At 37.3% G+C, this 23,812-nt stretch overlaps 1 protein-coding gene across 1 annotated transcript in view; it reads right to left on the reverse strand.

Annotated features, from left to right (window-relative positions):
* The window catches only part of Syt14 (Synaptotagmin 14), a 495,921-nt gene extending 475,267 nt beyond the window's left edge, over positions 1-20,654 (reverse strand). Inside the window, exon 1 of the mRNA XM_069832593.1 lies at positions 20,267-20,654. Coding sequence (XP_069688694.1) covers positions 20,267-20,297 — 31 coding nt within the window. The 5' untranslated portion in view covers positions 20,298-20,654. The remainder of the gene's footprint in view (positions 1-20,266) is intronic.
* Between the last annotated feature and the right edge of the window lie 3,158 nt (positions 20,655-23,812).

Raw genomic sequence — 23,812 nt, forward strand, 5'->3', positions numbered from 1 at the left:
GAAATGTTAGTAAAAACAAAATGATGTCCCTGTAGTTTTGATGTAATGTTTTTTCACAAGATATCTCAAATTATCAATGTCTGAAGATGCCATACTAGAATGGCGAAAACGTTAACATTTTAAAATACAATGTAAATTTATAATTGCATAATTTTCATTAAAGATAAGTCATATGATTGAATACCATTCTTTTTTAATTTAGATTCCTGAATTGTAACTGAAAATATTCTACAGTAATTTCCTTAAAAATTTTTTTCTGTTCTTTGGTACATACTTCAACGAATATGAATAAATCTTGTATTCGAAATGGGTTAATAGATATTCAAATATGTTATGCAAATCTAGTCTTTCAGGTAAAGCTCCCTGTAAAGCAGATTTGAATAATTTCAAGGGAAAAATTGTTCCGAAGCCGGGTATCGATCCCGGGACCTCTGGTTGAACGTACCAGCGCTCTTACCAACTGAGCTACCCGGGAACTCCACCCGACACCGTCTCAACTTTTCCCTTTATATCCACACAACTCGCGTGGGCTGACGAAACGCCAGAGATCCACATCGAGTGCACACAATCTCTGTGTGACTTGGAATTGTGGTTTTCTGTTAACGTACACAGTGACGTATATATTATGCAAATATAGTCTTTCAGATAAAGTTCCCTGTAAAGCAGATTTGAATAATTTCAAGGAAAAAATTGTCCCGGGGCCGGGTATCGATCCCGGGACCTCTGGTTGAACGTACCAGCGCTCTTACCAACTGAGCTACCCGGGAACTCCACCCGACACCGTCTCAACTTTTCCCTTTATAGCTACACAACTCGCGTGGGCTGACGAAACGCCAGAGACCCACATCGAGTGCAATCTCTGTGTGACTTGGAATTGTGGTTTTCTGTTAACGTACACAGTGACGTATATATTATGCAAATCTAGTCTTTCAGGTAAAGTTCCCTGTAAAGCGGATTTGAATAATTTCAAGGGAAAAATTGTTCCGGGGCCGGGTATCGATCCCGGGACCTCTGGTTGAACGTACCAGCGCTCTTACCAACTGAGCTACCCGGGAACTCCACCCGACACCGTCTCAACTTTTCCCTTTATATCTACACAACTCGCGTGGGCTGACGAAACGCCAGAGACCCACATCGAGTGCACACAACCTCTGTGTGACTTGGAATTGTGGTTTTCTGTTAACGTACACAGTGACGTATATATTATGCAAATCTAGTCTTTCAGATAAAGTTCCCTGTAAAGCAGATTTGAATAATTTCAAGGGAAAAATTGTTCCGGGGCCGGGTATCGATCCCGGGACCTCTGGTTGAACGTACCAGCGCTCTTACCAACTGAGCTACCCGGGAAATTATTCAAATATGTATTCCCCATGACACACAACATTAAAATCATAACCCTATCCAGTATTGCGGAATAAAAAAAAGTACGGTAAATAATTTTTAAATAAAAATTTAAAAAAGTGTTCTGTTAAGGAACGCGCACATGATGATCAGTTGGATAGAAGTGACTCTTTCAATGGGAGCCAGTCGTTTCGTTAATTCAGTGGATACAAAACAAATGACAGCTATCCCTGAAGAAGATATCCGAGTCAATCACTGCGATATTACCATGAACGCTATGGAAGCCAATTACAGCGGAGCAGAGCACACATGGAATTTTATCAGCTCACTCGTTTCAACAAGCTGACCGCAGAGATGATGATGTTATTTCGTGCGGCGAAGCTCAGGTTGCTATGGTTACGTGTTGATACAGTTAACTGTCGCGTGAAAAAAGAGAACGCTCAAACTAGCAGAAACATGCAAAGTTGCTCAGATAAGATACGAGATGCAGCCAGAAAATAAGTACTACCCTTCAATTATTAAAAACATAATTTGTAGAGTAGCGGGGCAAAGTGATCTATATGCCAAAAAAGTCCGAATTCACTTTTACCATCCATACAATGGCATGAAGATCCTTTTCCCAGATTAAGTTCTGCCGAAGGGAGGGACAACCGTTTTACGAAGTGTTTCATACACAAAGAGTGATGTTATTGCAAACTGTGAATATGGGGGAAAAAAAGTGTGTCTGAGACGTTGAAGTGGCAAATAATTGGGATGAATAGGTGCGGCAGTCTCACAGAGAAATTGGAGCACAGTTGTCCATAAGTAAAATCTGTGTGACTAACACAGGGACATCATTTTTATTTTTACTATCATTTCTAATATTAACCTGGCTATACCTTTGGATTAACGATTGAGAACCGGAAACACCGTTTGCTACCCCCTTCCACGACTGAGTTCGGTGATATGGTGTAAAATACAAACAAATCACTTTACTAGATATAGGAGGGAAGAAAAATTGTTCATCCATTTACGTAAACTAGGCAATATCGCGATTTTGAGTTTGATGATTTTCGTTAGGTTTTTGTTTTATCAAAATACAGTACCTTATTAACAATTAGTGTTTTACTCACGAATTGAGCTATCCATTCGGACTTATTCATTATGCAGTGTGTATTATACTGTCTACAGCACATTAGCGTACAATATATATAATGAAGTTAAATTTAAAAATAATCGTAATATGGATATTTAAACACATATTTGAAAATGGTGGCCGTTCATTTCGATACAGGCTTCAGTTCTTTTGTGCATATTATCGCACTGTAGAGTATTGTACCTAATTCCAATTACCAGTTTCGTCCTTCGTACTAGTAACTCATGTTGAAATAATTCTGTACCTACTCTATATAAGTGTACCTCATGTACTGTAAATTCAATCTTCACTTCTGCCCGATCCGAAAAGATAAAATTACTCAGACATGCTATCTACTGTCCGTCCAAGTGGTTTTGTTGCAGGGTTGTACGTAGAAAGGGGGAAATCACGTGATAGTTAATTACTTAACGAGGCCCTTTTATTTAAGTTATTTTAAACAGTTGTATAATATTACGTAGACGTCCAATTCCTAACAGAAATTAGTGTTCTCAGAAAAGAGCTAAGACATCCAACCCACTAGCCTTTACAGAGGCGAGGAAGCGGGTGGGGGAAACCGGGAGGGGACGTAGGCAAACGGATGACAGTATCTGTGCGAAAATATGATTCAATATTGAAAGCTCTTTCGTCACTGGAAAACGCGAACATACTATACTCACTGAGTACTGTTTATTATGACCGTAAGGCGACTTTGACTGCATACGCGGTCTTGGTTCTGTGTGGAGGATGGTTGGAAGTTTACTAGTATAGGGGGTGGGAGTGAAGTACATTAAAAAACTCGGGTGCAATAAAAATTGAAGTAAAAATAAAATGATGTCCTTCTACAATAAAAAAATTTCATGAGGAAGATGCAGTGAATGATTGGTTATTAGAGTGCGTAAACGTGTTAAAATGTGTCTGAAGAATAATGGCGGTCCGACTGATTATTAAACATATAATTTTAGTTAATACAGAAGTGAAAAAATAATTTTGTGAATTAAAATAATATTTTTTTATGTTCATGTTGAAAGAAATTTTACTTGAAGCAAGTAAAGCGATCGGTTTGGAAGTAAATCCCGAAAAGACGAAGTATATGATTATGTCTCGTGACCAGAATATTGTACGAAATAGAAATATAAAAATTGGAGATTTATCCTTCGAAGAGGTGGAAAAATTCAAATATCTTGGAGCAACAGTAACAAATATAAATGACACTCGGGAGGAAATTAAACGCAGAATAAATATGGGAAATGTCTGTTATTATTCGGTTGAGAAGCTCTTATCATCCAGTCTGCTGTCCAAAAATCTGAAAGTTAGAATTTATAAAACAGTTATATTACCGGTTGTTCTGTATGGTTGTGAAAATTGGACTCTCACTCTGAGAGAGGAACATAGGTTAAGGGTGTTTGAGAATAAGGTGCTTAGGAAAATATTTGGGGCTAAGAGGGATGAAGCTACAGGAGAATGGAGAAAGTTACACAACACAGAACTGCACGCATTGTATTCTTCACCTAACATAATTAGCAACTTAAAATCAGACGTTTGAGATGGGCAGGGCATGTAGCACGTATGGGCGAATCCAGAAATGCATATAGAGTGTTAGTTGGGAGACCGGAGGGAAAAAGACCTTTAGGGAGGCCGAGACGTAGATGGGAGGATAATATTAAAATGGATTTGAGGGAGGTGGGGTATGATGATAGATACTGGATTAATCTTGCACAGGATAGGGACCGATGGCGGGCTTATGTGAGGGCGGCAATGAACCTTCGGGTTCCTTAAAAGCCATTTGTAAGTAAGTAAGTTGAAAGAAATTAAGGATTAAAAAAAATCATGTAAAAATGTATCCGGATGTGTTTCGTGCCTAAAAGAGACCCCACTGATTACTATAAAGCTTATTTTCAGTGAGTTTTGAAGTGCAAACTAATTTTTTTAATTTTATTTCGAACATGATTTTGAAATTTTAACCCCAGTTCCACAGTTTACGTAAATGTCTTCAGATAGACCATAGAGATATGAGGAGACTATTGTAATATGTATGCAATAAAATAGTTTTTGTCAAGAAAGTATATCCATAGCCTAATTTTTTTTATAATAAAATAAAATGTCAGTTGCAAGGTGGTCTTAAACTTCTGTTACGTACTTTACAGGCCGATTCCTTGAAAACATAACTCCTGTACGAGAGGCTTCCTTACGTAGTCCAAGCAAATCAGCAAGACGATATATTGCAGCTTCCCTAGGTCAACTGTATGGAAAATGTTGAGCAGGGATCTTCAGATGCAGTCATATCATATGCAACGAAGATGAATTGGTAGAGAAGGACCAATTCAATGGCCAGCGCGTTCGCCGGATCTTACTCCCTGCGATTTTTGGTTGTGAGGTATGCTGGAAAACGGCTGCAACCAAGCGATATAATATTGACGATCTGCGAAAGTGAGTAACAGATGTACAGAAATTCCACAAGAAATGTACAGTACACCCAAGCACTCCATACTACATATTGAACACGATTATGAACAAGTGAAGAAATTTTGATAGTTAGAGTATATGTGTGAATCACGACTCATATGTGTTAAATTTTTTAGAGACACGCTGTATATTTTGATATTTTCTTCGGTTGATGTATAGGTTCGTAGCATTCTTGTTCTTCATCACAACACTGGGTTATCATTTGTTATTTGGAGTGTTGTGCTAGTAAAGAGATAGATGGATGGATAGATAGATAGATAGATAGATAGATAGATAGATAGATAGATAGATAGATAGATAGATAGATAGATAGATAGATAGATAGATAGATAGATAGATGGATGGATGGATGGATGGGTGGGTGGGTGGGTGGGTGGGTGGGTGGGTGGGTGGGTGGGTGGGTGGGTGGGTGGGTGGGTGGGTGGGTGGGTGGGTGGGTGGGTGGGTGGGTGGGTGGGTGGGTGGGTGGGTGGGTGGGTGGGTGGGTGGGTGGGTGGGTGGGTGGGTGGGTGGGTGGGTGGGTGGGTGGATGGATGGATGGATGGATGGATGTCATTCAACATTTAGCCTATATTAGTTATGGTGTACCACAACTTATGTATAGCCTACGGGTTTCACCATAACATTCTATTACGTATACTTACAATTAGCATGCAATCCCTACAGCCTGTTAAAGTAATAACTCTTCTACTCTCGCTATTAACTTAACTCCAAACAGTCCATTTCTTCTTATTGATCTTAAATGTCCACCATCTGTTCGTTACACACTTACGTTCCTTTCAGCATTCTAATCTTGCTAACTAAATTTATACATAATTCCGTCTTTCTACATTACATCTAACTAACTCGTAACATTTCACACAGTTATACTCATTGGGATCTTTTTTCTACCTAATACAAGTCTTGTCTTATTAAATCTTGACACGAGTATCTAGTGCACTTTAATTTGATCATTCATTTCTTAACCACAATCAACACTCAGAAAAAACTATAGAAAATTGTAAATACTATCACTAAGATCATCTTTCATAAACTTCACTACATCACTTTCTAAGATTTAGGCCTACTTCTTTACAATAAACTTCAATTGGTAACTATATTATTAACTAGTCATTTTTTAATTTCTCAACATCTTTTTTTCAATTTTACAACTTCCTAACTGATCTCTATAATATCTATGATCCCCTAAACACACTTTCATCACACTAAACACGAATTTACGAGATTAAAACACCAAACTTCCTGTTGTAATTCCATTCAAACTTTTTATTTATTTCTTACCGCTCATGCACCAACTTCTAAGATTGTAACTTTTTTGGCCCTTGTTGTACTAGTAAATACGATTTAATTTTGCGGATTTGAACCTCTGCATATTGCCGACGGAAGTTGGTATTATCCTAAGAAAAATCCTCTGCAACGTCCACTTTATCCACCACAAAGTCTAATAATATCTGGCCGGGAATCGAACCTGGGGCGTCAACGTTGAACTGTCGAGTTGATAAACGATAAACCTTAAGTCATGTTATTAAATTTAGAGAGTTAATACTTGAGATATTTCAAAGAGAAAAGTTGGATACAGAACGCCGGAAAAATATTATTATTATTATTATTATTATTATTATTATTATTATTATTATTATTATTATATTTAAACACCGCAACTAGCCGCATGGGCTAGTAATCTGAGCTACTGACTACAGTTTTGAGATTCCAGGTTCGATTCCCGGTGAGAACAGAGGAATATTTTCTTAAAGGGGAATGTTCTTGTGTTCGTCCATGGTCTGGACATTAGGTTAGGTTTAGGTTTAAAACCTCTCCTGGCACTTCATAATCATCCTATCATAACAATATCATCGTCATCATCATCATCTTCATCATCATCATCATCATCATCGGGGCAGTGTAACTCCTCCTTCCAGGTGCCCCAACCTCAGAAGTGGGCTACAAAATAAGTCATTGCCAAGAGAGACCAGAAATGTCAAATGACAACCTGGTGGTATTGGATTATATATATATATATATATATATATATATATATATATATATATTTAAACAACGTTAAACATTCTCTACAAAATTCTAATCTATCACAAGAAGATGCACATGATAGGAATATTTGGAGAGAAAATTTGAGATAGGAAATTGGTTTGGTTGAAGAGAAAGTTTTGTATTAAGAAAATCTCTATTAAAATATATTACTTACTTACTTACTTACTTACTTACTTACTTACTTACTTACTTACTTACTTACTTACTTACTTACAAATGGCTTTTAAGGAACCCGAAGGTTCAGTGCCGCCCTCACATAAGCCCGCCATCGGTCCCTATCCTGTGCAAGATTAATCCACTCTCTACCATCATATCCCATCTCCCTCAAATCCATTTTAATATTATCTTCCCATCTACGTCTTGGCCTCCCCAAAGGTCTTTTTCCCTCCGGCCTCCCAACTAACACTCTATATGCATTTCTGGATTCGCCCATACGTGCTACATGCCCTGCCCATCTCAAACGTCTGGATTTAACGTTCCTAATTATATCAGATGAAGAATACAATGCGTGACGCTCTGTGTTATGTAACTTTCTCCATTCTCCTGTAACTTCATCCCTCTTAGCCCCAAATATTTTCCTAAGCACCTTATTCTCAAGCACCCTTAATCTCTGTTCCTCTCTCAAAGTAAGAGTCCAAGTTTCACAACCATACAGAACAACCGGTAATACAACTGCTTTATAAGTGTTAAAATATATTATTATTATTATTATTATTATTATTATTATTACTATTATTATTATTATTATTAATGTATGTCTCGTTTAGAATTGATTTTATCAAATTTTGTAATATTCATTTATGTTATTCATGTATTAATGTTACTATTGTTTTTATTGAGTTATTCTTGATTACGTATTTTAAAGTCATGTACTATTCCGTCCATTCATTGTCATTATTCTCATTAATTGTAATTGTCTTTATGTGTAATAATTATTTTTATGCACTTTTATTATAATATTGTTATTAATTTTTTCATATTATAATAATTACAGTATGCTGTTCACATCTGTGGAGTAACGGTCAGAGCGTCTGGCCGCGAAACCAGGTGGCCGGGTTCGAATCCCGGTCGGCGCAAGTTATCTGGTTGAAGTGTTTTCAGGGGTTTTCCCTCAACCCAATACGAGCAAATGCTGGGTAACTTTCGGTGTTGGACGCCGGACTCATTTCACTGGCATTATCACCTTCATATTATTCAGACGCTAAATAACCTAGATGTTGATAGAGCATCGTAAAATAATTCAATAAAAATAATAATAATAATTATTATTATTATTATTATTATTATTATTATTATTATGCTTTGTGCTGAACTGTTATTGGCCTCTGGCTGTTGTACAGCACAATAAATTAATAATAGTAAATAAATAAACAAATAAATAATAATAATTATTATTTTTGTTACTGTTATTATTACTATTGTTGTTATTATTATTATTATTATTATTATTATTATTATTATTATTATTATTATTATTATTAAAGCTTCCACCATCCTGTGAGACATTATCATGTGTGCTCACATTCTTCATCATCCCTAGCCATTTACAAATAAGTGTGCACTTGGAGTCTCACGACAGTACAAGATAATGAACATTTACCAATGCCCAATGGAAATGAGCTAAATCTCCAAGTCTCTAATAGGAATCGAACCTAGATCCTCCGAATTCGTAGTCTAACTGGGTCACTTGCACCACAACTCAACGTATACTGTCTTTGAATATCGTTACCCATGAGATATTACATAGAGATAAACTCAACACTAGGTTAATCACGTCGTTGGTCTGAATGTGGAGGTTTTGAATGTGGCTTCATCTAAAGCGATAACTAATGGACGTGCATTAACCTAATGAAGCCTGAAAGATTGCCTCCATTTCAGCGCATCTATTTATCTTACTGGTAAATAGCAATCATCAAGCCCTCGTATCTGGTACCGCGGGATCCTCATCGCCTCGGACCAATGTTCCGGCGAAGACTTTTCAAGTTCCACACTCATCTATCATTCCGAGACGCATTGTGCTGATTACCAGTACAATTGGAATAACAAGCTTTCTTGTTTCTTCCGGGAACTCGAAGCTAACAATACACTATTGTCCGTGAATGCCCGGAAATCGAAAGACAGGCGAACAGCACGCTATCATGATGATGATGATGATGATGATGATGGTGATGATGATGATGATGATGATGATGATGATGATGATGATGATGATGGCGGGGATGACGACAAATGTACATCACGCGTTTACAGTGCACATGCATCTTCCTGTATGCAAAGTTTATGGCACTTTAATGTTTTTTTCTCTCTCCACTCCATCCTGTCTTCCCAATCCATTTCTTCCAATCCTCTCTCTCCCACAGACCTCTCTCCACCGCTGTGGACTAACGGTTAGTATGTCTAACCGTGAAACGAACGGGCCTGGTTCATATTTTGATATGATACCTCTTGCACAAAAGGGGAGATCTATAACTGAAACGTGATTAATATACACTATCTACCAAAAAGTAATTGGGCACCCAGGATTTTACGTGCTAGATGCCATGTTTCGGTGGCTACTATGCAGTGGTATGCAGACAATAATGTTCACCGGTTGGACTGGCCTGCACAGAGTCCTGATCTCAATCCCATTGAGCACCTTTGAGACGAATTGGACCGGCGATTGAGGTTTCGGGAAATTCGGCCAACTTCCATTGTCCAACTGAGTGCCATATTGCAAGAGGAATGGCGACGCATTCCAGTGGATATCCTACACAAACTAGTGGAGAGCATGCCTGACGGGGTGGCTGCTGTTATACCAACAAGAGGTGGTACCACGAGGTTCTAAAGGGGCAAAAAACAGTGCCCAATTACTTTTTGGTAGCTAGTGTATTTCAGTATTATTTCTATTTATCCTGGTAATAATGAACAATTTGACTAGTAGACATTTTGTTTTTCAGCATTAACTTCCCATGATTGTACGAGAAGATTCGAAGAGAACGGCAGTTACGTAGACTTTCGGCTCCCCCCTACTACCAATAATGCATAACACAATGTCAATACGGCGGTTGCTGTCGTCTTCGTTACAACGAACTTTTCTGTTGATTTTCGAGTTCGTCATTTTTTTTTCTGGTTATTATATTCTTATTTAAATTGCGTTAACTCTCGCTAAGTGGTTTTATATTTTATTTCATCCATCTTAGTATTTATTTTATTATTGTAAATATTTATGTTTCATTACTAATATTATTATTATTATTATTATTATTATTATTATTATTATTATTATTATTATTATAGCACGTATGGGCGAATCCAGAAATGCATATAGAGTGTGTTAGTTGGGAGGCCGGAAGGAAAAAGACCTTTGGGGAGGTCGAGACGTAGATGGGAAGATAATATTAAAATGGATTTGAGGGAGGTGGAATATGATGGTAGAGACTGGATTAATCTTGCTCATGATAGGGACCAATAGCGGGCTTATGTGAGGGCGGCAATGAACCTCCGGGTTCCTTAAAAGCCAGTAAGTAAGTATTATTATTATTATTATTATTATTATTATTATTATTATTATCATTATCATTATTACTATTGTTACTATTATTTCTAACATTAACATTATTATTGACCTCTGTAAAATTTATGTAGACTACTGGACTGTACCCGAGCACGAGCATATGCTCATTTCGGGTATATATTCATATGTATCATTTCAAATGTAAATTGTGAATAAATTTGAATTTGAAATTTGAAATATCCTGGTTGGGACAAGTTACCTGGTTGAGTTTTTTTCCGAGTTCTTCCCTCAACCATTTGGAGCAGAATTGCTGGGTAACTTTCGGCGTTGTAACTCGGGCTCATTTCGTCATCATAATTACACTTTCCCCTTTTCATTATAATTTCCTTTTCTTTCCCATATTTCGGGCTTGCACCGATGTAAAGTCTGCTGCAGACCGCCACCGACATTGAACCCCGCGGTATGTGGTCATTAGTTGCTGGTGGTAGCGCTATGAACTGTTGGCTCTTTCCTGGGCTCGTGGTACGTTGTGGGACCAACGCTAGGAAGAAATCTGCTAGTTTGGAGTTAAAGAAGTTGTCAAGCCAAGATTATAAAGCATCTTCTTTGTCAAAGGAATTCCCTTGAAGACTGTTGGATAGAAAACGGAAAAGGGCGCAAGATCGGGAGAATGTGTAGGATGTGGAATCACCTCCCAACCAAGTTCATGCTGCTTTCGTCATGTTAGCAGAGTGCGGAGGTGCATTGTCGTGTTGCAGCAGTACTTGATGTAGTCTTTTCGGTCGTTTTTCTTGAATTGCGGCCACAAGGCGTCTGAGTTGTTGACAATAAACGTCAGCAGTTATGATTACATTCCTGGGAAGCAATTCATAGTACACGGTGCCTTCTTTATCCCCAGACGCATAATATCATCTTTTGTGGATGGATAGTAATTTTCCCCGTACACGGTACAAACGTTTCAAGCCGCCTCCGCTGCCTTTGTTCCTCTATGAAACTCAAACAGAAAAATATGTAAAAAATGTTCTTCTCTTTTTTTTTCACTGACATTCCATTTTCTTTAGGCCACAACATAGCACAAATGTTCTTGAAATCCGCAAGATCCAAGGCGTATTTACAAGTACAACACTTCAACTAACAAATGACAAACGATAAACAATCTCCTAACAACGCAGTGTTGTTACAAGAAAAAATCTGCTATGAACTTCTGCGTCAACCTAATATTTCTGGTGGTGTGGAAGAGAATGTTTGATGGTCTTAACTCCGCCAGAATAAATAAATATATTAATTAATTATGTACAGTAGTGGCAAAAAACCGGACCGACCCTTGTAGCCGATTTCAGAGCCTTGTTCACTCCAGAGCACGATAGACTGGTAACTAAGACTTTCGTGGTTCGAATCCTGTCTGGGAAGGAAACTTTTTTTTTTTTGTTCCTTATTCAAATTTATTCCCAATACTTTTCGATTGTTGTTAAAATTCATATTCTGAGAATAATAAGTTAATTAAATAGTAAAATATCGCTGCAATCGAAAAGTATTCCGAATAAATTTGAATAAGGAACAAAAAAAAGTTTCCTTTCCAGGCAGGATTCGAACCACGAAAGTCTTAGTTACCAGTCTATTGTGCTCTGGAGTGAACAAGGCTCTGAAATCAGCTACAAGGGTCGGTCCGGTTTCCCCCCCCCCACTACTGTACATGGATTCCTTATGATAAAATGTTATTTCTGAATTCCGCTGCTATTTTACAAGAAATTTTAACATAGTCATATGAACACTGTAAACATACAGTATATTTCAAATGGTAGTTAAAAAAATAAGTTGCTACGAACTGGAACATCATTCTCATAATGGAAAGGCATTGAAATGTCAAGGAACATGTAAATATTATCATAGCGAAGCATGTACCGCATTGGTGACGCTCTTTTTCTGATATTGGTTCATTATAATAGAAATGTTCTTTAATATAATACCTATAATAATCATTGCTTTCGTAAAAGGTCTCTTCACAACGTCAATTCTTCAACTTCTTTCACCTTTCTGAGCGTATCTCAATATACATGGAGGACAAAAAGTATAGTTTTATTCTCTCATTACGTGGAATATTGTGCCTGTTCATTCCATTATGAAAATACATATTTTACTGAAGAGTTCTTTTTTAAGTACGAAGCAGGAAGGATAACAGGACTTCATTGCAAGGATTGGAGAGGCTGTTGTGAGAGATTTATTTAACGAAACTGCGCGGAACTTTTTTTGAGCTTTTGTGAGCGCCGACAAACGTTCAACTATTTGTACGACTGTTTGGAAATTGCTTTGAATTGCCTTGGAAAATCAAAAGCATGGATTAGCTGAAAACTAATTAAATGTAAAGCAATTATTCAATTAACTGCATGCATGTGAGTGGATTTTAAGATTCTTTTTCAAAAATTTTTTGTATAAGAATTTTGGATTTTTCAAACACAATAATCAATAAAGATCTTCACCAACTTTAGTTTCTACAGCAACCGGCACAAAATGCTATTATTCGCTTGATCCATAATACTTGACAAGCTATAGACGTAGTAGACAATGACATGTTCCTATTTTAATATAGTCCGACCATCGGATCTGTGCCCCCGTAAGATATGCGAACTGAACCTTAATTCCTTTTCAGCCTGGCAATTCATTTCTCTCCCTGTATTCCTATTTCTCTCTTTTCTATCCCTCTCTCCTTCTCTCCCCCACTACTCACAATTTTGAGCCTTCTTGCGGGACAGTTTATTTGCACTTGCAGTCCAGTGTTGTCAACTCAACATGAATACTGTAGCACGGAGTGGTGAAAAAAAAAATTATTAAGCAAGTAATAGCATTTTGCGATGAAGAGAAACAAACAGGTCAATATTTGTTTCCTATAAATCGCAGGCAATCTTAATAGAACATCAAAGATCGAAGTCTGACAAACAAAATTTGCCACCGATAATTGTAAATAATACTACTATTCCATACAGTACGACTGTGAAGAACCTTGGTATTTATATGGATTGTCACCTGGAATGGAATGAACAAGTGAATCACACTTCCAAAAAAAATATTTTCCATTATTCACTCATTAAAGCGATTGAAGAACTTTCTTCCTGATAAATTAAAATTAATCCTTGTGCAAACACTCGTGATGCCACACTTTGACTACTGCGATATTATATTAAGTAACCTAAATGCAAATTTGAGCAACAGGCTACAACGTGTGCATAATGCGTGCGTCCGTTATATTTGTAATATTCGTAAGTATGATCATGTTTCCCCGTCTTTCCAAACTCTGTCGCGATCAACGAGCCCTGCATTCTCTTGTTCTCTTATTTAAAATTCTGCGCACCGCTACCCCAATATATTTGGCTTCTCGTTTTCAAAATTTATCCGCATATCATCAGCTAAGTACAAGATCTCATTATAACAATTTACTCATTATACCCTACCATAAGACATCTTTATATTCTTCATCCTATACAGTTTCAGTTGCTAGAAATTGGAACTCGCTTCCGAGTGATATAAGGGGTTGTTGGACAATAGCTTCATTTAGGTCAAAATTACATAAATTCTTACTTAACAGATGAATTGCTGATTAATATTTGTTACTTATAATGAAACTAACATCTGTCCATTCTTATTATTATTATCTTTAATTTCTCTAAATAGATTTACAAAACCTCTAATGGCAATTACATTAATATTCTCATTATAGAAATATAAATATATATATTCTCCCTGTAACATAGTCCTAGTAAGCTTATATTAAATTAATTTTCATCATTTTACTAGCTATCTCAAATATTAAATTAATTATAATTCATTGAATTAAATTAGCTCATAAATTAAGTTACTACTTTACCTTATAGATTTATCTAAATTTAAATAAATGTGTAGTGAAGATTATTGCTGGAGAACCTTTTAAGTGTAGTGAAAATATTTGTAATTTAAATTTATGTATTGTATTGATTAAGGCTGGTTGAGTGGAAGAGAAGGCCTTATGGCCTTAACTCTGCCAGCGAAAATAAAACATTATTATTATTATTATTATTATTATTATTATTATTATTATTATTATTATTATTATTATTATAAATCAGGCAACGAAAAGAGCAGCTGTGATCACATGTGAGGCTTATTTTATTTCAATTGATTACGTATTAAAATTACTTACTTAACTAATACTAATATAATACAACTTTGTTATGCAATTTATATAGACAGGTCAGAACTCCTAATAAAGAAAATCAGGAGAGAGGGAGTCTGTGCAGGAGATGAAAAGCTAGAATCACCAGGGAGGAACAGTCCAAGGGAACCTTTAATTCTTGTCGATGATACGGACCGATGTATTTTAAGAAGGATACAAGAATTTTATATGATGCAGAAAGAAGTTCCGACATTGGAGAAATTATTGAAGGTTGCGAGAGAAGCAATAAATTTCCAAGGAGGGAGAGAAACGCTACGGAAAGTGATTCGAGACATGGGATTTAGATTTAAAAAATGTAGAAATACAAAATGTATTTTGATTGAAAAAAATGATATTGTAGCATGGAGGGCCAGTTATTTAAGAAAATTGCGCGTTTCGCAGAGAAGGAAAGTATATTGTGTATTTAGACGAAACATAGATACATCCACATTATACTGTTAAAAATGGTGGCAAAGCGATGATGTTTCTGATGTAATTTCAATTTAACCAATAAATATCCACTGTAATAATATAATTATCTGCAAACAATCGTAGTTCAATCAGCGTCATTAGACATACTTAAATTAAATTATGAATAAGTAATAAATTAACCTTACATTATTATAAGAAATATTCATGACACTGTTTGACGGAAGTTTGGCAACATCCCTATTCGGCAAGGTTCGTGGCCTGCTGTTTAACGTAGTGGGAGAGAAACGGGTGGGATGGAGTGAGTAGAGGCGTTAACTTTTCCAAGAACGACGACAGCGCTGAAGGGGCACAGATCCGATGGTGCGACAATAGTTAAGTAAATAAAAATTAAAAAAGCATGGGGAAATGCGGTCTTTGCAGGTACTGTACATAATTCATCCAACTATCCTGTTGAAAGTGTTTCTGTTAATTGTATATTCCTTTATATAGAGGAGGGGTCTGAAGACTTACACCGCGGCCTGAAGCTTATTGTGCTTACTACTACTACTACTATGAATATTTGTCGCCGAACGGTCGCGCTCTTGTACCTAAACAACACGCTGCATCGTGAACTTAAGGGATTAGGTACAGCTTACAGCAGTAAAATTTTGGAAATATTCAATATTTTTTTCCCTCCATTACTTTATCTTGTAAAATAATTAAAATTAGTATGTATAAAATACTGACCTTCTGCTATATGAAAAAAATATTTTTACGATTTAAAAAAATTATTTAGATTTTATTTTTCAAAATTGAATTCACTGTGTAATGATGAAGCGTTTCTCACATAACTCAAAAACTATCCAACATTCTGTGATGAAATGTTTTGTGTGTGTTTATGCATGCCTTATCTACAATATGATGCAAGATCATCTCTCTACCTTTGATAGATTGATAAAAAATAAATTCATTTTAAAAATGGTCAAATATCAGTATTTTCTTCTAACACAAAAAAAATATTTATTAAGAAATGCAGTTGAAAGAGCATGATATTGTAAACATGAGTTTCAGATAAAATAAAAGAAAGAGAGCATGAAAAAGTTAACAAATTTATGAGTTATGAGGGAAATGCTTCATCACTGCACAGTGAACTGCCACCATATTGAAACATAGGCTATGTTGAATATTTCCAAAAATTTTACTGCTGGAAGCTGTACCTAATACCTTAAACATGGCTACAGTAATTATGATAATGATACTTGAATTAGTTATGGCGAAATGAGCCCTAGGTCCAGCGCCGAAAATTACCGAGTAATTCTGCTTGAGTTGACTGAAGGAAAACCTCGGAAAATCATCGCTATTCAGGTGACTTGTCCCAATCAGGATTTGATCCCGGCCCAGCTCGTTCCACAGTTACTCTTACTCCACAGCGGTGAACTTTAGTTGAGTATTGACTCTTTACGTAATTGACAGTTGTTGATTTTGTCCTTAATGACTACACCAAAATGTTTTCATTTCTCTTTTTTTTTTAGTAACCACATTATAATTGAGTAAAACTTCATGACGACGTTTCAGAAGAAGATCCAATGTGTAATTTTATTCGTAGAGTCCGGGTCTGTAATTGACGTAGGGGAGACTGTTGTACCTTTAGCATAGTGTACCTTTGAACATTTTTTGTTTTTTAATTTTTGCTGCTACCTAGAGGACTGAAACTGAAGTAGATTGTAGAGAAAGCCGCTAAGTAGCCCTAGTCGTAGTTTCAATTTGTTTTATTACAAAGTGTGAGTTCTGTGGACAAAAGAAGTTTTTTAGTACCAAAAGTAAATATTTCGTTCATTGATATATGTTTTCTAACACAAAACCAGATTGTATTTGTTAATATCTTTAAAGTACAGTGTGTTTACTATCATCTGGTGAGTAATAACATATTTTAATTTCCATGATTTATTCGAATCTCTAGTTTTGGGAGCCATATTTGTTTAAAAGTGCATCCTCTTGTACCTTTGAACACAAAACATTTTGTACCACGGAACATGTCCCAAAATACATGATACCATCTATTTTTGTTTCTATTTTATTTTAAGATCATGTCACGAAGTAAGTCTAGAGTTAAGAGGCCCCCAATTGATCCGGATGCCTTGAAGAAAGCTGTTGAAGCGGTTATTGCTCCTCCAGGAAATAAAATCTCAATCAGAGAAGCCTGCTCTGGTTTATGATGGCAAATACATTTTAAATATGATTGTCAGCTTTTACAGCTTATATTCCCACCTATATTCCAGGTGTTTCAACTTACAAGAGGGTATGTTCCAAGGTACATGAACCTGTTATACCTTTGAACACAATATATATCCCTTCATTTTATTTTTTCCACCCTTAATAAATCTGTAAAACAGGAAAATACATACAGGAAATTGTAAAGGAATCTTCAATAATTATTTAAAGCATTTTTTTATTTAAAATATTTCATTTCCAAAATTAAAAAAAATAAAATGTGAAAAGTGTTTAGAGGTACAACAGTCTCCCCTACAAATAAAATATCATCTTTACTATAGGAAGACTGCCATCTAATTCAAGCGTCAGAGAGTGGTTAAAAAATTTATAGATTGCAGAAGATTTTCTCCAGAGTACCGTTCTAGATCTCACCAATTTATTAATACCGGTAACTTGCAAAAAAAAAAAAAAATCATTAATACGCGTTTCTCAAAAGTCGATATGCGTAGCTTTCCGCTTGGTATTGAACCATATGGTTAAGTGTACAGTTTTTGCATAAAATTCTAAACCTAATGGAAATGGATCGTTAGAAAGACGTGATGAAAGTCTTAATAAAGGTGTCACAATCTACTGCTATCTAAAATATGTTAGAAGAAGACATGTTATACTATTATTATTAACTGAATAAAATAAAACGTGTAAACTTCATTTAAAGTTATGATGTAGGCTGTTTCTTTCACATATACTTGGATAGTATTAATAAAGAGAAATGTTGTATATTGTTCAGAAGAAATTTTGATTGAACTATAGCTATTGCTGGTAAAATAAATAACAATTTTTCTCTTGAAATTATTCAAACCAGCTTTACAGGAAGCTATATCCGAAAGCCAGATTTGTATAATATACTGTACATTCCTTAACAGAAAACCACAAATTTAAGACACAGAAAGTGTGCACTCAGTGTTGGGTCTCTGATATCTTGTCAACCCATTTCAGGTATGTGGATAAAAAGGGAATAATTGAACTCGAGCCTGGTAGAGTTCCTGAGTAGCTCAGTCGGTAGAGCATTGGCACGCTCAGCCAAAGGTTCCGGGTTCGATGCCCTGCCCCGGAACAACTTATTCAAATAAAATAATAGTTCACAATGTTACAGTTATCTTGATCCTCAAGCAAAAAAAAAAAAACAGGCTAAAAACAGACTAGCTTATAATATAAAAAGAAGCATCTTCTGCGGCCATCTGGAGAAATAAGTAAGGAAGAGATTAGTGTAGTGCTTTGTGTGGAATGTGGCATTATATGGGAAAGAAACATGGACATTACGACGAAGTGAAGAGAAGCGACTAGAAGTATTTGAAATGTGAATATGGAGAAGAATTGAGCATGTGAAATAGACAGAGAGAATAAGAAACGAAACTGTGTTGGAAATAGTGGGTAAAGGAAGAATAATGCTGATACTGATCAGGGAGAGAAAAAGTAATTTTCTGGGTCACTGGCTGAGAAGAAACTGCCTCCTAAAATATACACTGGAAGAAATGGTGAACGGGAGAAGAATTCGGAACATATGACGATATCAGATTATAGACGACATTAAGATATATGGATCATATGCGGAGACAAAGAGGAAGGCAGAAAATAAATAAAAAAATCATGGTAATATATTCTTCACCAGCAGTAAAACAAGTGCAACCAAAATTCCCTGTAGAAGAAATTGTGGTTTAATTATGTCATTTACATAACATTTATAGTACAACTTTATAACTCTACTTTATAATTCTTATAGCAATAATATCGATTCGGACAGCGGTATTTTCTGTACACAGGATGATGCAGGAAGACAACCTTCATTCACATATAGGCCTACATTGCTGTTATTGTTTTCCGTGTTTGTCAGAGGGCTCTGATCGGCAATCTTTCATGACGTAGGTAACCAAACAAATGTAGAGCGTTGCTACGTTGCGGGTTAGCTCTATTTTGTTTGTTTATTTATTTTGCATTCCTTGTTGCTATGATCACATGCATGATATGTACAGACTGACAGCGAAAGCTGTATTTGAATCAATATGTAACAATTACATATACGTTGAGATTTAGTATCCGTAAAAATATGGTACCGGTAACCGGTAGCCTTTAAAAGTCTCTGAAAATTTCTTACGCTTATCGTATTAAGTATGTTGAGATCTTCAAGTTTATGAAGATGTATAATATAATATCTATAAATATAATTTTATTTGTTTGATATTTCGTATATCATACAGCGAACTTCTGGACTTCATAAGACCTCAGGGTCGAACTTGCAGGACAGATGTGGACATATTGTTGTATACAAAATTTCTTTGTGAAATGTTGTATTTCACTAAAATAAGTCACTGAAAATGAGCGAAAATATAATTATTTGTGTATTTTTTTCCTTCTTGAGACTTCATCAACAAAGGTGATAATAAAATTAGTAAAATCATACATGAGGCACTCGAACTTGAATAACAATTGAAGAGTCCACTGCAAGAATGATGGATGTCATTTGGAATACATTTTTCAGGAGAAGCAATTAAAAAGTTTGAAATGCTTAGCGCTCAAAGCCTAACTGTGATTTTCCTATCATTACTGGACAATGACTATCAGTGTTAATGCCATATAACTCTCTATGTACATTCTATATATGTCTTAAGTTATGCATTGACAGTCTTGGTTCATTTTCGACAATAAAGTGACATCCATCATTCTTGCAATGGACTCTTCAATTGCTCTCACTATAATTTAAAGTGACAGATTTCATATTTTTAGTACGTAAAAAAATTGGAATAACTGCTGAAATTGTATTAAATGCTTGTAAAATAGTTTGAAAACAGGATTAAACAATTTTGTACCAAAATTAACAATCTCTTAAACCCACATCTTCAAAATAATCTGATTTTCTTTGTAAATTTAACGCTTCAGGTTCAAAGAACGCAAATATGCCCACAGCTGTGTCATGCAACTAATAAGAATTGAAGTGTAAACTTACCATTCATAAAATGATCCGACCCTGCAATCATCGTTCAGCGAAGGTAAAATCTGGTAACGAAGAGTTTGAAAACTTCAGCTTCATCAGCCTCTGGGGTTGTCTTCCTAGCCCATGGGTGCCTCTGGGGAACCGGTTGAGACGTGCGATCACATGGGAGCCTTCATACACGCAGCAAATAACGCATTGCACGCTTTCACACGAGTTCAGCGGATTCAACGCATCGAGACATGACAGGCAGAAACACACGTGACTGTATCCTTGCAGGAGATTGCTGTGAAGGGAGCTATGAAATGAAAATCCGTTTCTCTTATTAGCACATTACATTCACGTCTTCGAATTCACTGCCTGGTGGTAGAATTCATGGGTTCAGCGCCACGCCGTGGCCTGCCATCGCTCCAAACTGACCCGACGCCGCTTGGCGGCAAGTCCACTATTGCGGGGAGACAGTCTCCAGGCGCATGCGTCGGAGGTAACGTTTGCGTATTGACCAAATATTACTCGAACACAATCGAACAAGCAGCCCTGACACTAATTGTGCGAGGAATTTTATGTTCTGTGGGCTTTCACACCACTTTATTGCCGGAGGCCCTATTAGTTCCCATTTCATTAAGTAGTGTTTATGTACCTTGTAATGAAAACATTTGCCGGGCGCCGTCGCCATTTTAGCTCGCCTTATATTTTATTCAGTGGCCAGTATCTCAATAAAGCAGGGCCCCATGACCAAGGAAACGCGAAAATCTGGAGCACGTGTAATTCACGAGAGTGCTAACAGGTTCCGAGGGATATTCCACACCGATGTGCGGCCGGGAGATCTGCTACTTCTAGAGCAGCATCTTGAAGAATTTTCCCTTCAATCAATATTGCCCCATTTATATAAAATAAAGAAAGTAACACGATCAAAAGTTTTAATATGAACTTGAAATGTAGTACGCTTGACATTATTTTTAATTCATTGTTCAAGAAGTTGATGTATTCAAGTATTATTATGCTGTACAAACATTTGTGTTTATATTGTCCTATAGAGGAGACAGAAAACATAAATAAAAATGAAAGGAACGAGAATGAAAAGAACTAAATGCGAAATAAAGAGAAAGAAAAAAAACAAAGACAGATTGACAGGTTCATAGCTGTACTACGCTACATATCTTTACGTAAAAATGTGGGTGTACGAGAAATGAAGGGGAGAGGAAAAGTGGAATACAAAGAGAACAAGAGGAATACAAGAAGAAGGAGGAGAAGGAGAATACAAAGAAAAGAAGAATAGAAGGAGAAGAAGAGAAAATACACAGAAAATAAGGGGAAGACAAGGAGACAAAGGGAAGGCAAGCAGAACAAGGGAAAGGGAAGGAAAACCCTTGAAAAGCAAAGAAAACAAGGGGAAGAGAACGAGAACACTGGAAGGCAAGAAGAACAATGGGAAGGAAAGGAAAACATGGAGAATAAAAGGAAAACAAGGGGAAGGGAAGAACAATGGGAAGGAAGGCAGAAGAATGGGAAGGAGAAGAAAATGAGAACATATGGAAGACAAGGAAAACAAGGGGAAGGGATGGAGAAGGCGGGTTGGGAAGGGAACGGAATGGAAGGGAAGGGAAGGAGAACATGGGGAAGACAAGAAAAAAAGGGAAAGGCAAGCAGAACAAGGTGAAGGAAAGCAAAACACGGAGAAGGAAATAAAAAAGGGGGAGGGAAGAAGAACACAGGGAAGGAAAGGAGAACACGGAGAAGGAAATAAAAACAAGGGGAAGGGAAGAAGAACACGGGGAAGGAAAGGAGAACACGGAGAAGGAAATAAAAACAAGGGGAAGGGAAGAAGAACAGGGGGAAGGCAAGCAGAACAAGGGGAAGGAAATAAAAACAAGGGGAAGGGAAGAAGAACACGGGGAAGGCAAGCAGAACAAGGGGAAGGAAATAAAAACAAGGGGAAGGGAAGAAGAACACGGGGAAGGAAAGGAGAACACGGAGAAGGAAATAAAAAGAAGGGGAAGGGAAGAAGAACACGGGGAAGGAAAGGAGAACACGGAGAAGGAAATAAAAACAAGGGGAAGGGAAGAAGAACACGGGGAAGGAAAGGAGAACACGGAGAAGGAAATAAAAACAAGGGGAAGGGAAGAAAAACACGGGGAAGGCAAGCAGAACAAGGAGAAGGAAATAAAAACAAGGGGAAGGGAAGAAGAACACGGGGAAGGCAAGCAGAACAAGGGGAAGGAAATAAAAACAAGGGGAAGGGAAGAAGAACACGGGGAAGGAAAGGAGAACACGGAGAAGGAAAGAAAAACAAGGGGAAGGGAAGAAGAACACGGGGAAGGAAAGGAGAACACGGAGAAGGAAATAAAAACAAGGGGAAGGGAAGAAGAACACGGGGAAGGCAAGCAGAACAAGGGGAAGGAAATAAAAACAAGGGGAAGGGTTGAAGAACACGGGGAAGGCAAGCAGAACAAGGGGAAGGAAATAAAAACAAGGGGAAGGGAAGAAGAACACGGGGAAGGCAAGCAGAACAAGGGGAAGGAAATAAAAACAAGGGGAAGGGAAGAAGAACACGGGGAAGGCAAGCAGAACACGGAGAAGGAAATAAAAACAAGGGGAAGGGAAGAAGAACACGGGGAAGGAAAGGAGAACACGGAGAAGGAAAGAAAAACAAGGGGGAGGGAAGAAGAACACGGGGAAGGCAAGCAGAACAAGGGGAAGGGAAGGAGAACACGGAGAAGGAAAGAAAAACAAGGGGGAGGGAAGAAGAACACGGGGAAGGCAAGCAGAACAAGGGGAAGGGAAGGAGAACACGGAGAAGGAAAGAAAAACAAGGGGGAGGGAAGAAGAACACGGGGAAGGCAAGCAGAACAAGGGGAAGGGAAGGAGAACACGGAGAAGGAAAGAAAAACAAGGGGGAGGGAAGAAGAACACGGGGAAGGCAAGCAGAACAAGAGGAAGGGAAGGAGAACACGGAGAAGGAAAGAAAAACAAGGGGGAGGGAAGAAGAACACGGGTAAGGCAAGCAGAACAAGGGGAAGGGAAGGAGAACACGGAGAAGGAAATAAAAACAAGGGGGAGAGAAGAAGAACACGGGGAAGGCAAGCAGAATAAGGGGAAGGGAAGGAGAACACGGAGAAGGAAATAAAAACAAGGGGGAGGGAAGAAGAACACGGGGAAGGCAAGCAGAACAAGGGGAAGGGAAGGAGAACACGCAGAAGGAAATAAAAACAAGGTGGAGAGAAGAAGAACACGGGGAGGGCAAGCAGAAAAAGGGGAAGGGAAGGAGAACAAGGAGAAGGAAAGAAAAACAAGGGGGAGGGAAGAAGAACACGGGGAAGGCAAGCAGAACAAGGGGAAGGGAAGGAGAACTCGGAGAAGGAAAGAAAAACAAGGGGGAGGGAAGAAGAACACGGGGAAGGCAAGCAGAACAAGGGGAAGGGAAGGAGAACACGGGGAAGGCAAGGAAAACTAGGAAATGGAAGGAGAACACGGGGAAGGGAAGGAGAACACGGGAAAGGAAAGGATAATACAGGGAAGGCAAAGAAAATTAGGGAAAGTGAAGAAGAAGAAGAAGAAGAA

This window comes from Periplaneta americana, chromosome 8, assembly GCF_040183065.1.
Source record: "Periplaneta americana isolate PAMFEO1 chromosome 8, P.americana_PAMFEO1_priV1, whole genome shotgun sequence".
Lineage (NCBI taxonomy): Eukaryota > Metazoa > Arthropoda > Insecta > Blattodea > Blattidae > Periplaneta > Periplaneta americana.